Source organism: Elephantulus edwardii, unplaced genomic scaffold (assembly GCF_000299155.1).
Source record: "Elephantulus edwardii isolate Elephantulus edwardi_28Jun2011 unplaced genomic scaffold, EleEdw1.0 scaffold00009, whole genome shotgun sequence".
Classification (NCBI taxonomy): domain Eukaryota; kingdom Metazoa; phylum Chordata; class Mammalia; order Macroscelidea; family Macroscelididae; genus Elephantulus; species Elephantulus edwardii.
In genome coordinates, this window is record NW_006399759.1 from 34,534,013 (window position 1) to 34,551,319 (window position 17,307).

Genomic DNA, 17,307 nt, shown 5'->3' on the forward strand with positions numbered 1-17,307 from the left:
CACCTGGCCAATTGACTGGAAGAGATCGATATTTGTTCCCATGCCAAAGAAGGGTGACTCAACACAGTGTGAAAATTAACGAACGATATCATTATTATCACATGCGAGCAAGATTCTGCTGAAAATTATCCAAAAATAACTGGAGCAACATGTCAACAAAAAACTTCCAGATATGCAGGCTGGGTTTAGAAGAGGTAGTGGTACTAGGGATATTATAGTAATGTTAGATGGCTCTTGCCTGAAAGCAGAGAGTACCAGAGGTATGTCTATCTGTGTTTCATTGAATATGCAAAGGCTTTTGACTGTGTAGATCACAACAAGCTGTGGCTAACTCTAAAAAGAATGGAAATCCCAGAACATTTGATTGTGCTTATGTGGAACCTATACTTGAACCAAGAGGCAGTCATCAGAACAGAGCAAGTAGACTCTGCATGGTTCAAAATCGGAAAGGATGTCCACCAGGGATATATTCTGTCTTCATACCTTTTCAATCTGTGTGCAGAACAGATCATTCAGGATGCTGGGCTGTACGAGGAGGAATGTGGCATCAGGATTGGTGGAAGAATCATCAACAACCTGCATTATGCTGATGACACAACCCTGCTTGCTGAAACTGAGGAAGACCTGATGCACTTGCTGCAGGAAAGATCAATATGGATTGAAGCTCAACATCAACAAAGATTCTCACCACTGGACCAACTGACAGCATTATTATGGATAGTGAAGAGATTGAGATTGTTAACAGTTTTAGTTTTCTTGCCTCCACAATCAACACTCTTGGTACCAGCATCCAGGAAATCAAGAGATGACTTGCATTGGGAAAGTCACCTGTCCAGAGTACTGAAGAGCGATGACGTCAGTCTGGAGACTAAGGTGAGCCTGATCCGGGCCATAGTCTTCATAATTGTGTGCTATGAGTCAGAGAGCTGGACAGTGACTAGGGATGATAGAAAGATAATTGATGCCTTTAGGCTGTGGTGCTGGAGATGAGTATTGAATATACCATGAACTGCTAGGAGAACAAACAGGTTTGTCCTGGAGAGGGTGAAACCGGGCTGCTCATTGGGGGCAAGGATTCTGAAGCTTTGTTTGAGATACTTTGGGCATGTTGTACGGAGGGACCAGTTCTTGGAGAGGGACATCATGTATGGGAGAGTGGGGGGACAGCACAAGAGAGGAAAACTCTCCATGAGATGGATTGATTCAGTGATTGGGGTAATGGGAGTAGGTGTGTCGGAGACAGTGAGGTTGGCACAGGATAGAACTCTTGTACATAAGGTTGCTATGAGTCACAAGTGACTCAAGGGCACATAACAACAACAGCACCTTTTAGAGCCATAGACGGCCGAGGAACACAGAAACTATTGGCTTGGGATAATCTTTTAACATTAATTTTTTAAATTTTTTCTGTAACTCTTTTTACCCCCTTTTTTATTTATTAATTTCAATGAACATCTACAAAGATTTTGTATTTCCATTCATTTATTGTTGCACTTTTCTCCCTGCTTAACATTAAATTTAAAGAATAGCAGCAAGAAGCTACGCTGCAGCCCCAAAGGCACATGGTTGGAATCAACCAGCTACTCTGCAGCACAGGAATGGGCAATCTCCTCTTCAATCTCCTTTCAGAGGCAATTAACTGCCTCTGAAAACCTGCCAGAGGATCAGCCACGGGTCAGATCTGACTGACTTGACAGGACAGTACACAACAACATTCCCTGAATGGTTTTTAACGCTTGAGAGTGCTCATCTAAGATGCAACTATTGGTTACCTCCTTCCCTAAGCAAAGAGGAATAAAGAAAATAAAATAATCTAGCAAAGAGTCTAGAGGACTAATAGACCACATTAACCACAGCCTCAATTACCTAAGGCCAAAAGAACCGTATGGTTCTGCCCACAACTACCAATAGCTCTGATTGGGATCACAGTAAAATATATTAGGCAGACATGGAGAAAAATGCAGAACAAAATTTAAAATCCTAAAAAATGCAGTTTTACTTCTCCAATAGAAACTGGTGGAACCCCTAAGACTATGGCCTTAGACAACTCTCAAGCCTAGTACTGAACCTACCCCTGCACCCCAGGAATCAATTTAAAGTCAAACAATAGACAAAGACTTGTACACCAATGTTCATAGTAGCATTATTCACCATTGCAAGAATATGGGAACAGCCCAAATGTCCAAACACAAACAAATGGATTGACAAATTATGGTGTAGTCACACAATGGAATACTACACAGCACGCAGGAGCAATAATTTTGTAAATTACTACCTAACTTGAGAGGGACTGGAGAGCATTATGCTAAGTGAACAAACTCAGTCCCATAAGGACAAATACTGTATAAGACCATTACCATAGAAATAGATAACTAAATTATTAAACTATGTATGAGAATATAAGAGGGAGAGGCTGTAAATACAAGTGTGAGGATGGGTGGAGGCCTAATTATAGGGTCACACAATTGGATAGGTTGAGGGAAGGGTGGGTTAAGGAAATGGGAAAGATACAGTATGAAAAACAATGTATACAAAATTTGCAAGTAAACCAGAATAAAAAAATTAAAAACCAAAAAGTGAATAATAACACCAGAAAGGAATATATTCCTCAGTGCAATTGATAATACAAGATCAGAAAAAAGTTTAGAAGACAAGAAGGGGCAGAAAACAGAAAGACAAATGGAAATGGGGGGCGACCCAGAAGGTAGGGAAAATATGGTTACATTAAGTGATTATAACCAATGCCATCAAACAAAATGTGTATAAATTGTGGAATGTACTGTGCAAATAAATGTTCACCGAAACCACAATAAAATAGTTTTTCCAAAAAATGTCATTATCTTAAAACCAAACAGTAACTTAGTTTAATGTGTAAAAAGGTTGCACCTTGAACCTTATATTCATTTAAAAATTATCTCTTTGGGATCATATTAACAACAGAAACTTGAAAGACTAAGATAGAAGCCTTTGGGAAGATGACATTATGTAAATATCGAAGGAACAACTCGGAAAAAGAGTGAGAATAGTTGCATAATTCGAACAATGTACTCAACGTCACTAAACTGTACATGTCAAAACAATTTACACATTCACGTATGTCTCAAAGCTCTTTTCTTAAAGAATTACTTAAAAACATATGCCCCAAATGAGAAAGGAAACAAGAATGCAGACGACAAGTGAGGACCTCTGAAGGTGGTGCCATGCAGGAATTGAGAGCAAGCAGGAAGAGACAGCCCCTGAGAAAAGGAGCTCTCCCCTGAGCACTCAAGAGTCTAAAAAAAAATGAAGATAATGGTTATGGTTGTTGACTCATAGAGACCCTACATACAGTACCTCTGAACCCTGCCTGAGCCACTCCCACTCTCACATTTAGTGTCACTAAACACTAAATGCAAGGAATCTAGGAAAACAATTGGAAATGACTGCAAGAAAGAAATGCTTTATGGAGGTACATCAAAGTGATTAGGGGCAAAGTCTCCGGAGTCTTAAAGCCAGTGTTTGAATATTAATCCTGCCACCTTCCAGCTCTGTGGCCTTAACTTTAAATTCCTGGGAGCTCTGGTGGCCTAGTGGCAAGACGCTGCACTAGAATCCCAGAGGTATGCAGTTCAAATCCACCAGATGCTCTGCTGGAGAAGGAGGGGGCAATCTCCTTCTGTTCCAGTCAGATCTGATTTGACGGTACACGCAAAAGTAATCCAATAAAAAAAAAAGAAAGAAAAGAGAGACAAAGAACGTTAAATTCTTTAACCTCTGTTCAATTTCTCATCTATCAAATGGGATAATAATAGAACTAATCTGTAGAGTTGTTATGAGGAATTAAATGAGCTGTTATTTGTAAAACTCTAAATGAACCAGTTGCAGTTGAGTCAATTCCAATAAGGGTTTGTTAAATAAAGAAAGCTTATGGCTAATATTGAGAAGAATGGGCACCCATAACATTTAATCGTGCTTGTGTGAAACCTAGACCTAAACCAAGAGGCTATTGTGCAAACAAAGCGTGGTTTAAAATTAGTAAAGTTGTGCATCAGGGCTGTATCCTTGCTCCATATCAATTCAGTCTGCATACTGAGCAAATTATTGGAAAAGTTTGACTATATGAAGAAGAATATAACACCAGGATTGAAGGAAAACTCATCAATAACCTTCAATATGCATAAGATGCAATCTTGCTTGCAGAAAAGTAAGAAATTGAAACACTTGAGTTTGCATCTAAACATCTATAAACAAAAATGCTTACCACTGGACCAATAGGAAACATCAAGATAGATGGAAACAAGACTGGAACTGTCAGTGACCTCATCTTCCTTGGATCCGCAATCAATGTACTTGGTAGCATTAGTTAGGAGATCAGGAGTTGTACTGCACTGGACAAGTCCAATCAGGGACCTCTCCAAATTATTGAGGAGTAATGATGTAAGTTTCACCTGATTTAGGTCATGGTCTTTTCAGTCACTTGCTGTGTATCTGGGAGCTGGACAATGACTAAAGACGTCAAAACAATAATTGATGCCTTTGAACTGTGGTGTTAAAGAAGAGTACTGAATATCGCATGGACTGCCAAAAGAGCAAATAGATATATCTTGGAGAGGATGTAGCCAGAGTCCTTGTTGGAGGCAAAGATGATAAAGCTTCATCTCTCACAGTTTGACCATGTTGCCAGGAAAGGCTATTCCTTGGAGAGGGACATGATGCTTGAAAAAGTGGAGGGATGTCAAAGGACAGGAAGACCCTTAACTAGGTGGATTGACACAGTGACTGCAGCAATAGGTTCTAATGTGTCAGATTGTGAAGATAGCACAGGATAGAACAGAGTTCAGATCTGTTGTTCAAAAGGTTGCCATAAATCATACTCAACTCCATGGCACCTAACAACAACAAGAGGTGCATGAAAACTGAAGTCCAAATAGGAGACAAAGATCTCAACTAAAAGCATATAAAAAGAACAACAAAGCAACAATTGTGAGGATGAAACAGCAATGAGCAGCAGTTTTGTTCTGTTATACACAGGGTTGCTATGAGTCTGAACTAGCCCTTCACAATAGGCAGAAAAGTAAAGAATGTGATAATTTTCCAGTGATAGACTATGTAAACCCTAAGGCACTATATGAGGTATTACAGGGTGGGAACCACATATTTCTCCCAACAAAGAAATAAAAAGACATACTTTAATTCCAAAACCACCCTCCACCCCTCCTCTCCACCCAAACCACAAAAAGAAAGTGTCTGGATACGGAGCCAACTCAAACACAAGGGAGCTCTTGTGACCTAGTCCCTAGGAAGTTGCACTGCTAACGCGAAGGCCACATATTCCTGGCAATTCAAATCCACCAGCCGCTTAACCAGAAAAAATAAAATAAAATAGAAATGGGCAGTCTCCCCTCATGCAATTCACAGCTTCTGGAGCCCAATGGAGGATCAGCTATGAGTCAGTTCTGACTTGATAGAAAAGTGTTTTAAAATGTGAAAACATAACATTATATGCAAATGGGAGAGTATAAGAAAAGAAGACACCATTTGCGTGTGAAGCTCTGTGGGAATAAATTTAATCATCTATTAACGTGTAAGTCAGTACAATAGAGATAGCAATCATACACAGTCTGAAAAATGGAAGTACTTATCAGAAGTAAAAAACAAGTAGTTAAAAAAAATCAATGTTAAAAAAAAAATCCGTGTTCCAGGGAAAACAGATTAATGATGGAAAGCAGACTTGCTTTCACTCTGAGCCAATAACTCTTACTTGATTGTGGAAACTATACACATGGTGACCTTTTGCAAAATAAATATTGCCGGGGGGGTGGGGGTGGGGGAGGGGAATAGCATGCTTGGAAGGGTGGAGGGTTAGAGAAAGAGAGGAAGACCCCATGAAAATGGATTGACACAGTGACTGCTGCCATGGGCTCAAGTGTGTCAGAGATGATGAGGATGTCACAGGATAGGAAAGGGTTCAGGTCTGTTGTTCACAGATTCGCTGAGTCATACCCAACATGATGGCACCTAACAACAACAAAAAAGACAATGTTTTGCCTCCTTCCCACTCTCCACAAAAAGTCAAATTCTAAATACAGTCTGTTTTCGTACTTAAAGACAACAAAATGGATAGGCCCACAAGATGAACAATATACTAGGAGATATATATCCCTGAGAACTATTAACTGTAACAGGTCAAAAGGGCAGCGCCTGCGTAGGGTTAAAGCTCAGAAGGCAGGAAAGGGTAGGAAAAAAAGAAGGAATGGAAATGACCCACAGGAGGAGTGGGGGGAGAGTGCTGTAACAGTGTGGGGATCTCCCTCAATGTCATAAAGCAAAATGCAGATAAACTTGTTCTGTCAACTTTCACTCAAATTACCATAAAACGTTTTCAAAATCCCAAGCAGTTTCAAGGGAAAGCAAGATAAAGGTTTGAAGTAACTGAGCCAGGATGACTTAGAATTTCGGGAAGTATTGCTCTCATTAGAAGTGTTGCAATCAGAGCACGTGCTGGCCACGAGGGAGCCACTGCCCATTATGAACACAGCAGGACAGATGGGACGATGTGCTAAACTGAATGCACTGAATGGTACTGAATGTGCCAGTGCCTGATCAAAGCAGGGGAGCTTTGTGAACGTAATATTGCCACTGTCCCTCAGAATTCAAGGTCTTCCCCCTCCCCCTGTAGAGTTATGTGCACACACACAGGAAAGGAGGTGGGTGGGAGGTATGCTGATGAGTGTGTATTTCTTAAGGCTTCTTCATTCTGAGATAGAATCATCAAAATGAGAATCTGACCCACTCGAAGTCTTCCCTCAAACACTTCTTAGTTCTAAGACTTAGTCATCTCTGTAATGATCAGCACACATTTAGCTATATTTGACACATTTCATGACACTTTGTCATCATGTACTCCTCTTCTCTCTTCTACTGACTGGCTATCCCATGGGTGGAAAAAGTCCCAACAACTACAAAGTACTTCACTTTCTTCGCAGGGTTCAGCAGAGGCTCCCAGGAACTAGCAGAAGGAGAAAGACACTTCGAGTCTTACTTCCTGATCTGTTGTACTTCCCTTTTGGTTTCTTGACGTGATATAATTTTTTAGACTCATGAATCTACTCCATAGGAATAATAGAACATGAAAATCATTGACTATTCAACAGAGACAGTCCACTTTCACACACTGTCCACTCTCCCTGGGTGTTTTTGCTCAGTCTGGAGGCTTCAAACAACACCATTATTCTGTTGATCTGAAGTTCGGTATTTCCAGTCCACACCTTCCTCCTGGGCTCCAGACCAACTGCCTGCTGGACACCTCCATCTGGATATTTCACAATTATTCTAACTTCAACAAGGTCAGCAATAAACTCTTCTGGGCCCACTACTATTACTCAGCATTTAACCTGACTGAAGGCTTGAACACAATATTCTCCATTGAAGACCCTTCAGTGTACCACTTTCCCTATTATCTTTCCTGTAGGCTGAAGTCCCAAGTCTCTAGGAAATCAGTCTGGGCCTCTGGATATTATATCCCCTCGTCCTCCATTTTCCTTTGCACTACTCTCCTCTTCCAGTCACAGGCTCCAGCTCCCCAAACACAGTGTCACTTCCTGTGTCTACAGCATAAACATGGTTATGTCTCTTTCAAGGCTCCCTATACCTCTCACCTTCTTTTGGAATAATTTTTTTTGTAGAACTGCTTTTGAATCTCTTGTTACGTGCTGTCGAGTCACCTGCAACTCATAGCCACCCTATGTACAACAGCCCTAAAACCTGCTCTATCCCTTGCCAGTCTTATTGTGTCTGAAACACCTATTCCCATTACCCCAGTCACTGAATCAATAATCCATCTCATCCAGGGTCATCTTCTCCTGCGCTGTCCCTCCACCCGCCCAAACATGATATCTCTCAGGACTGGGCCCTCCTTGCAACATGTCCACAGTGTCAGACGAAGCTTTAGGATCCTAGCTCCCTTACTTGATTCAATTTGAGTTACGAACCTCTCTTCTATTTTATTATAATACTTTTAGAAAAGTAGGGAGTTCTTTATGTTTATAATCTTTTTTTTTCCTATATTTATATTTTATTAATTTTCATAAACATTTACAGAGATTTTGGGCTTCCACTCATTCATTGTTGCACTATTCTCTCTACCCTCCTCCCAGTTTGTTCTTGTCCAAATGCCACAGTGCTTGTCAAAGCCAGTTCTGATTAATCTTCTTTGTCAGTGTATCCTTTGCCATTCCCTATCACTCCTCCCTGAGAGAGACTTCACCCTGAGTCATAAGGAAAAGGGGACGGCGTATTCTCTTAGCTACTTCCTGCTGAAAAGGGACGCTGTGGGTTTCAGGGTGAAGATCTTCTCTCACTTATGTTTATAATCTAATCGGCCTCTAACTTACGCAAGTTAGATAACTTGCTCAGTGTCACATTGTACTGTAAATGACAGATCTGTGACCAATTCCCTTGCCAGTTATGGTACAAATATTCTAGATTCTCTTCCCTGAAGCAGATATGTGGTGTTTCCAGTCTCCTGCCCACTGTTTCCCATCTTGCTCTTAAACAAGCTCTGTGAAGTACATAGTACACAGCCTGGCAATTGTTGAAGACTGTTGAATCAATCTGACTCCTCCTAGCTGATCCCCCAGCAGGTTTTCAGAAGTAGTAAATCACACGGGAGCAGACAGCCCATCTTTCTCCTGCAGAGCAACTGGTAGATTTAAGCTACATGCTTTCAGGTTAGCAGTACATCTCCTTACCAGTAGGCCAGCAGAGCGCTCTACCTTGCAATAGAGTCTCCGATGATTGACTTTCCTTTCCTGCCTCTGTTTTACACTGCAGTTATTGCTATGTGCAGGGGTTATACAACAGGGCCAGAGGCTAAAAACTGTGTGGCCATAGGCTCCAGCCCCAGGATCTGGAGAAGGAAGAGTTGGTCACAGGAAGCAGCCTCAGCCCACCTCCACAGCTGTCGGACCTGTACTCTCTACAGAAGAAGTGGATTCAACTACTTACCAGGACTCTTTGTCCCTTCTCTAGAAGATGGCTCCGCTCACTCTAGACTCAACTGTCACTAACTGCCTGCTGGTTAGGATCCTGGCCTCTCATTGGTCCATGAAAAAGAAGTGCTCTGCACGAAGCCCCTACATATCTCACTTTCTTAACAACATTCCCTTATCCATTTAATCGGAGGCCTTTGGGTTCATCTCAAGTAGGACTCTCCACTCTGCTTGGTGTTGTGCTAGCTCTAGTACTTTCTCTGCAAATCTTGAGCTTAGGCTCTGTCAAATAGTTTCTTTAGTCTGTTAGCTCTGAGGACAGTGTCTATTTTTCTTGTGTTCTAAATCTCCAAGACTTAGATCAGGGTCACAGTAGGGACAAATAAGAGTTCAGGCTTTATTATTTCTTTCTTTTTTTTTTATTATTTCTTTCCTGGGACACTTCCACAGTCCTTGCTTGAGCCTTCCTACCCTAAAATACATTGTCTCAAGACTACTGTCTGCATTAAAAGAAAGAATCTCAGCAAGTTGTATGCTGTTGCTGAAGCTTACAGTGCAGTGAATGGTAAGGTAAATGGATTATGAGAGAAGAACTGAAGATGCAGGTTGAGATCAGGTCCATGGAAGCTTCAGTTAAATAGTTCTTCCAAATAATAGAAGCTCAGAGAGCCAGATCTATGAAGAGAGCCCAGAAGCCTAGAAGAAACATTTGAGGGGTGAGGAGAAATGGTACAGTCCTGCTAGACGTGGAGGGGCTGTAGAGATCCAAAAAGAAACCCTCTGATGGAAAAGATGAGAGCAGAGCATGACGTACAATCAAAGAGCTAAGCTGAAGGTGTCAGACCAAGACTTGGAAGCTGTACGCAAGGCAGCAAGATCTGGGGCTGCAGCGCAAAGGAACAGAGTGTTGCAAGAGGAAGAGGCAGAATCTGGAGCTGTGCCTTGAAGACTGGGTTATATCTGTAACAGCTTTGGTTCAGTAAAAGGTCTACCCTCATAGTAGTTAGAGTTCAGCAAGAAAAAAATGGCAGAGGACCAATATGGACCTTGTCAAAATGTCCAATGTTTTTAATCAGATGAGACTATCAGATTTCTGCCAGGGGAGATTAGATTACAGGAAAAGAGAGGAAAGGCACCTGCCAAAATGTTGTTCTCCCCATCATGGGTTTATGAGACCTCGAAAAGGTGCAAACTCTGAAAGCACTGTTTGATTCCGATTTGGAGATTACCCATAACTGTGGCCTAGAGGCAAAAAGCTGTGTTGCAATCCCAAAGGCACATGATTTGAGGCCACCTGTTGCTCAGCAGAAGAAGGATAGGCAATCTCCTTCCATGTTATTAAATGCCTCCGAAAACCTGCCGGAAGGTCAGCTATGAGTCAGTTTCAACTCCATGGTACGCAAGATAGCAAGGAAACACAGCTTGTCATGGACTGTTTTCTCTAGCCTTGAAATGAAAAAGCACCATTTGAACACTTAGAGCAAGTTCACTTACATTGATATTTGAAGACCACACATTTCTAATCCATCCAGGGTCTCTCATTATTGGGATCTGAAAAAGAAAAACAATACCCATTAAAAATAAAGTCATGAAAGGGAGCTCTGGTGGCCTAGTGGCAAGAAACTGCACTGCAATCCCAGAGGTACATAGTTCAAATCCACCAGATGCTCTCCTGGAGAAGGAGGGGCAATCTCCTCCTGTACCAGCCAGATCCGATGTAACAGTACACACACAAATTTTTTTTTTTTAAATCAAGTAATGAAAAACTAAAAACCTCCTTGCTACCAGGTTGGAACCAACTCACAGCTGTTCTTCCTGCGGGTTTTGGGAGACTGTAAATCTTGACCACCTTTCTTCTGAGGAGCAGCTGGAGGATTTGAACTGCCAGAAAAGCAATGCCTTTGGGTTAGCAGCACAACTCCTTATGGACTACGCCCTCACAGCTCCCTGGGTGAAGAGAAGCATGTGGTAAATTTTCTTTACATAAAACACACACGCGCGCATTTGGCAGTAAATTCTGACCCACGTGTCATGGTGACCCACATAAGTCAGAACAGAATTCCTGCTCTATAGAGTTTTCCATGGCGGCTGCCTTGTGGAAATAGAATGACAGCCCTATCCTCTGTGGTACTGTGAGGTGAATTTGAACCACTCGATTTTCAGGTAGTGGCCAAACAGAAACCACTTATGTTACCCAAGGACCCACAGGACACAATGAGAGGTTGTAAATGACTTTTCCTCATATCTTCAGATTTGAACCATCTTGTAAGCTTTCGCAACACACATGAAACCAAGTGCTGAAGGAACAAGTAATGTGACCGTTTAGAAAAAATGATGACAATTGGAGTCAGAAGGTATGCATTTAAGTGTTGTCTCTACTGCTTAACAATGTGGCAATCTAAGCTTATTCTCCTCTCTGTAGAGGGAGGGCAACAATATTTCCTGCCCTACTAGTCTGCTGCTGATAATTGTGAGCATCAACTAAGTCTATTCATGGGGACAAAACGGGAGAAAGCTTATCCACATATTAGTGACTAATTCTACTAATTCTGCTGGAATGTTGTTACTCTAGTGACAGACCTGTGAGGTCTGCTTTTTCAATACATGTTTAGTTAGAGCATGTCTAAATTGCTGCCAAAGGTTTTAGCCCCAACTTCCTAAGAGATGTGTTCTTCTGTGGCCTTAAATTCCACATACTCATAAACCTGTGTGCTTTGAGTTCAAGGCAATCTCCTCCCATGAGACTTGTTGCTGTTGTAAAATGCTGTTGAGCTGAATATGACTCACAGGGACTGCCCTGTCCTATCCTGGGCCATCCCCATCATCTGTGACACAGTTGAGCCCATTACTGCTGTTCCTGGGTCAATTCATCTCATTGAGGGCTTCCTCTCTCCCACTGACTTTCCACCTTTCAAAGCATATCATCCTTTTCCAAGAAGTAGCCTCTCCTAACAACATGCCCAAAGTATGAGAGACAAAGCTTTATAATCCTTGCCTCTAAGAAGCATTCTGACTGTTCTTTCTCCAAGGGGTGTGTGTGTGTGTGTGTGTGTGTGTGTGTGTGTGTGTGTGTGGCAGTCCAGGGGATAGTCGGTCCACTGCGATGGGCTGCTATCTACAGACCTGCTGGAGAGTCACCTATGACTCAGTTCTGACTCAATGGTAGATAACAACAAAGCAGCCCAAGAAATCCTTGAAGCCTCTCATTCCCATTTCTCTTATCCTGTCACCTCCTCATCCCTCACCATATCTGCTGGCCAGTCCATGGCTGTTGACTGACTGACTGATAGTTGATAGTAGAAATTTTGTCAAGACTTATTGACTGTCTCCTCAGGGCCAGGTACTGGAAACAGAGAAGAACGAAATGTGAATCTTTCCTTGCATCACTCAGATTATAATGGCAAGGGTATGAAGGAGCATATAGAAAAAAGATATTGTGTCCAGGTCTACAACATTCCCAGGGGCCTGTGGGAGTGCAGGTGGCAGAACAAACCAGCTGCTTGGCAGGGGCGATGCCGTTCAATCCCTATCTATTCATATCCATAGAAGGTAATGTCTAGGCTGCTGGGTTAAGTGGGACTCTCAGAGAGGGTGGTCAAAATTTGTTCTATGGAGAGAAGAGAGCACTGTCAAAGAAACAAATGCAATGCATATATGTTTAGGGAAACTTCCAGGAGTTCCCTGAGACTGTAGGATAGGGTTAGTCTGTGGAAGTGACACAAGGGGGCACAAGTAGGAGGAAGTGAGAGACTTGGAACAGATCTGAAGGAACAGCTCTGTTTTTTCAAGGTCCTTGTACGTACATCAAAGAATTTAAGCTTCACACTGGAGGTCAGCCATTCAAATAATTTTTAAAAAGTTCTCTTCACAGGGAGCTCTGGTGGCCTAGTGGCAAGAAGCTGCACTGCAATCCCAGAGATATGCAGTTTGAGTTCACCAGATCCTCTGCTGGAGAAGGAGGGACAATCTCCTCCTGTACCAGTCAGACCCGATTTGACAGCACACACACACAAAATAAAAAAATAAAAAGAAAGTTCTTGTCAAACAAGTTTTCTTTTTTCAGGAGGTAATTAATTATGTAAATAGACAAAAGGGGCACTTCGTAGTCATATCTGAGAAAGGGACCTGAAGGTCTCCTCCTGGACCACAGACATACTGAGTCTTCACAGAGCACAGTTCAGGAGCGATAGGTGTATCCAATGGAGAACTGTAGAGGGTCAGGAAGGTGATCAGATCTGCGTGGTTTAGAGTTCACTCTGTCTTCTGTGTGGAAATGAATGCTGGTGGCAAACAAGGCAATTTGAAGGTTATTTTGGCAAAGGATGGCCAGAGCGTAAATGGCGGTGATAACAGTGGGGGCAAAATGGAAATGATAGCTCTTTGTGGTTTCTGATGGCAGAATCAGCAGGACTTGATGAGTAGTGTGGGCTAGTTGGGGAAAGGAGGAGCAGGTTCTGAGGATGACTGATGTTTCTGCTTTGGGTCACTAAGTAGATGACAGTGCCAGTAGTTAAATTAGAAAACAGGAAGGATACATTAGGAAGGAATATTTTTGTGTTCCAAATTACATCTGAAGTTGAAAGAATAGATTTATTGCTTTCTTTCTCTTCCAGAAGACAGTATCCAGGAAAAAGGCAGATGCAAGCTAAGGAAATATACTCAAGTCTGGTGGATTCTTGCTGAGAAGGTAGAGAAAAGGTGATTGTGTCCTCCTTCCTCTATAAAGGACCTAATTGTCACAAACAACTAAGTCCTAGTTTCAACTGAGAAGTGCATTTAAAATAGTTGTTGGAATGAACTTTTCAGTTCACTTCAATTCTTGTGGAATATTGCAACATGCTGGGGTGTGGGTGGGGGTAGGGCACAGTCATGCTCCTTGAATACAGACGTTCTGGACCATCCAACTCAAATTCTTCAGAGCGTAAACACAGTCACACGCACACCAGAATTTTCTGTGCACAATAGTTGGATTGATTTCACGCTTACGAGGTAGGCTAGGAAGGCTGCCAGAGGTTCAAAATCACAGAACTTGGATTTGGTCCTGATGAAAAATGATGTTTCCAACGTAACCCCAAACATCTGTTCTTTCAGAGCTGGGAGAGTGATGTTTCTGACAACCCAAGATCATGGTTTAATTTCCGAGTTTAAATATCAACTGAAAACACCAAAAATGTTGCACCAATATATTTCAGCAACAGTTTCTCTCAATACCGAAAGGGAAATAATCTCATTGTATACTATATCAGTTTGTTATTTAAAACTAATCCACAGGTTCTGTAGAAAATAGTTTGGCAGTTCCTCCAACATGTTAAGCACAGAATTACTAAATGACTCAGAATTTTCAGTTCTAGATGTACAATTTTTTTAAAAATTGAAAACAAATGTTCATACAAACCTGTAAAACAAATGTTTATAGCCACATTATTGATAACAACCCACCCCAAAATGTCTATCAACTGATAAACGGATGAATAAAATGTGGTATACCTATACAGCCGATTGTATTTACTTTTGTTCCTTTTCAAAGTACAGGCATTTTAAAAGATTTTAATATATTAAATGTGATAGCTGAGCATCTTCTGTGACATTTAACATAAATTGATACATTGATTGTTTACTCTCATCACATATAATTTTTGCTCTTGACAATAAGACTCTTTTGTGTTAAAATTCTTATTCATTTTACTTTGCTGTGAGCCTTTTTTTTTGAGTTTTACTTTTCTTTTTTTTCTGTAATTATATTTTATTAATTTTCATAAACATTTACAGAGATTTTGGGCTTCCACTCATTCATTGTTGCACTATTCTCTCTACCCTCCTCCCAGTTTGTTCTTGTCCAAATGCCACAGTGCTTGTCAAAGCCAGTTCTGATTAATCTTCTTTGTCAGTGTGTCCTTTGCCATTCCCTATCACTCCTCCCTGAGAGAGACTTCACCCTGAGTCATAAGGAAAAGGGGACGGCGTATTCTCTTAGCTACTTCCTGCTGAAAAGGGACGCTGTGGCTTTCAGGGTGAAGATCTTCTCTCACTACTCTAAAGGGCCCCTTTGGCAGTAGGAAACACATAGACTATTATGGAGATTGATTTTGGAATTCAGATGCACTCTTATTGATTGTGCTTGGCTGTACATGTACATATCCTTCAAGATGTATCATGGGGGTGTTGCAACCTAGAAGACACAAATTTGACTAACAAGTTATAAGTACATGAGTCCAAAAATTATGGATAAGTAAAAGAAAAGATTCTTTCATTGTTTTACAAACCCTCCCCCAGGTCCCGTCCACCATGCAGCCCTCGCTCTAGTCTCCTGTGATGACAGAAATACCCAGTTACATCTCTCTTTTAAACGGTTCTTTCCCTCCTCTGTTTCAGTGCAGTATACATTATTGAACCCATCTTACTCAGTCTCTCCCCAACCTCAAGGACAGTCCCATTCTACAACAGTGGCATCATGTAATATCTGTCCTTTTGTGACTGGGATATTTCACTCAGCATAATGTTCTCTAGAGTCAACCATTTTGAATAATATTGCATGAGTTCCTTGTTTTTTAATGCAGCATAGTATTCCATTGTGCGAATATACCACAGCTTCTCTAGCCATTCGTTTGTTGATGGGCACTTAGGTTGTTTCCAACTCCTTGCTATTGTGAACAAAGCTGCAGTAAACATGGGTGTGCATATATCTGCTTGGATGTCAGCTATGGTCTCTTCAGGGTATATTCCCAGTAGTGGAATTGCTGGGTCAAATGGTATCTCTATTTGCAACTTTTTGAGAAAGCACCATACTGCTTTCCACAGGGGTTGCACCATTTTACACTCCCACCAACAGTGAATCAGGGTTCCAGTTTCTCCACAACCTCGCCAGCATTTGTTGCTTGCTGTTCTGTTAAATTTTGCTGTTTTGACTGGGGTGAAATGATATCTCATAGTTGTTTTAATTTGCATCTCTCTTAGGGCTCGGGATTTTGAGCATTTCTTCATGTGTTTGTTAGTCATCTGAATGTCGTCTTCGGTGAAGTGCCTGTTCATATCCTGTGCCCATTTTTCTATTGGATTATTTACCTTTATCTTGTTGTGGTGCTGCTGTGAGCCTTTAAACTCTGAATTAGAAATGTTAATGATCTAAGGATCATGCAAAGTAGCTGGCTGGTTTCCTACCTTTGTATTAAGGATGATTCTAAATTTTTATATTACAGGTGATATCTCAAAGAACTCAGAATATTACTGGATATGTTAAAAGACTATTTAAAGATAGATGCGCTTCTTCTCCAAGAAAACACCAAATGGTGGATGATGCCAGTGCAGCAGAAGGGGTCATGGACAGGGCCACAGGAGGGGCCACAGAGCTCAAGGAGGCAAAGCTGAGGACAAGGAGTGGCTCCCTTTCACCAAAGTGGGCCTTCTGGTCAAAGATATAAAGATCAAATCCTTGGAGGAGATCTATCTCTTCTCACAGCCCAACAAAGAGTCTGAGATCATTGACTTCTTCTTTGGGAAGTTCCTCAAGGATAGGTCTTGAAAATCGTGCCTATGCAGAAGCAGACACATGCTGTGCAGACCAGGTTCAAGGCATTCATTGCCATTGGAGACTATAATGACCATGTTGTCTTGGGCAATAAGTGCTCCAAGGAGTAGCTACTACCATCCATGGGACCATTATCCTGGCCACGCTCTCCATTGTCCCTGTGCAGCATGTTTACTGGGGGAACAAGGTCAGCAAGCCTCACACCCTGTAAGGTGACTGGGCACTGTGGCCCTGTGCTGGTGCACCTGATCCTATACCCCAAGGCTCTTGATTTGTCTCAGCCTCTATGCCCAAGAAGCTGCTGCTAATGGTTGGAATTGATGACTGTTACCACCTCAGCCAGGGGATGCACAGCTACCCTGAACCACTTCACCAAGGCCACCTTAGATGCCATCTCCAAGATCTACAGCTACTTGACCTCAGACCTCTAGAAAAACACTGTGTTCACCAAGTCTCCCTACCAGGCATTCAATGACCATTTTGTAAAGACCCACACCACGGTCACTGTGCAGAGGACCCAGGTTCTAGGCTGTGGCCACCATATAAATTTTTTAGAACAGAAATAAAGTTAATTAAGTCAGTTTAAAAAAAAAGATAGGTGGAATAAAGAATTATTCATGCTTTCCTAAATCCATCCATATTTACTGAATAAATACTTTTCATTTCTAACCTCTAGAGCCTAAAAAAAAAGTATTCAAGTACTGATATAGACAGTTACATGGATGAACTTTGAAAACATTAAGTGAAATAAGACAAACATAAAAGACCACATTAATATGAAATATCAGATTAGGTAAATCCATATGGCCAGAA

The 17,307-nt window shown here is 41.5% G+C and overlaps 1 protein-coding gene and 1 pseudogene across 1 annotated transcript in view; one reads left to right on the forward strand and one right to left on the reverse strand.

Annotated features, from left to right (window-relative positions):
* The window catches only part of LPIN1 (lipin 1), a 164,961-nt gene extending 154,447 nt beyond the window's left edge, over window positions 1-10,514 (reverse strand). The window contains exon 1 of the mRNA XM_006880671.1: window positions 10,464-10,514. Coding sequence (XP_006880733.1) covers window positions 10,464-10,511 — 48 coding nt within the window. The 5' untranslated portion in view covers window positions 10,512-10,514. The remainder of the gene's footprint in view (window positions 1-10,463) is intronic.
* Window positions 10,515-13,306: 2,792 nt separating this feature from the next.
* Window positions 13,307-17,060, forward strand: LOC102853785 (annotated as a pseudogene).
* The last annotated feature ends 247 nt before the right edge of the window (window positions 17,061-17,307 follow it).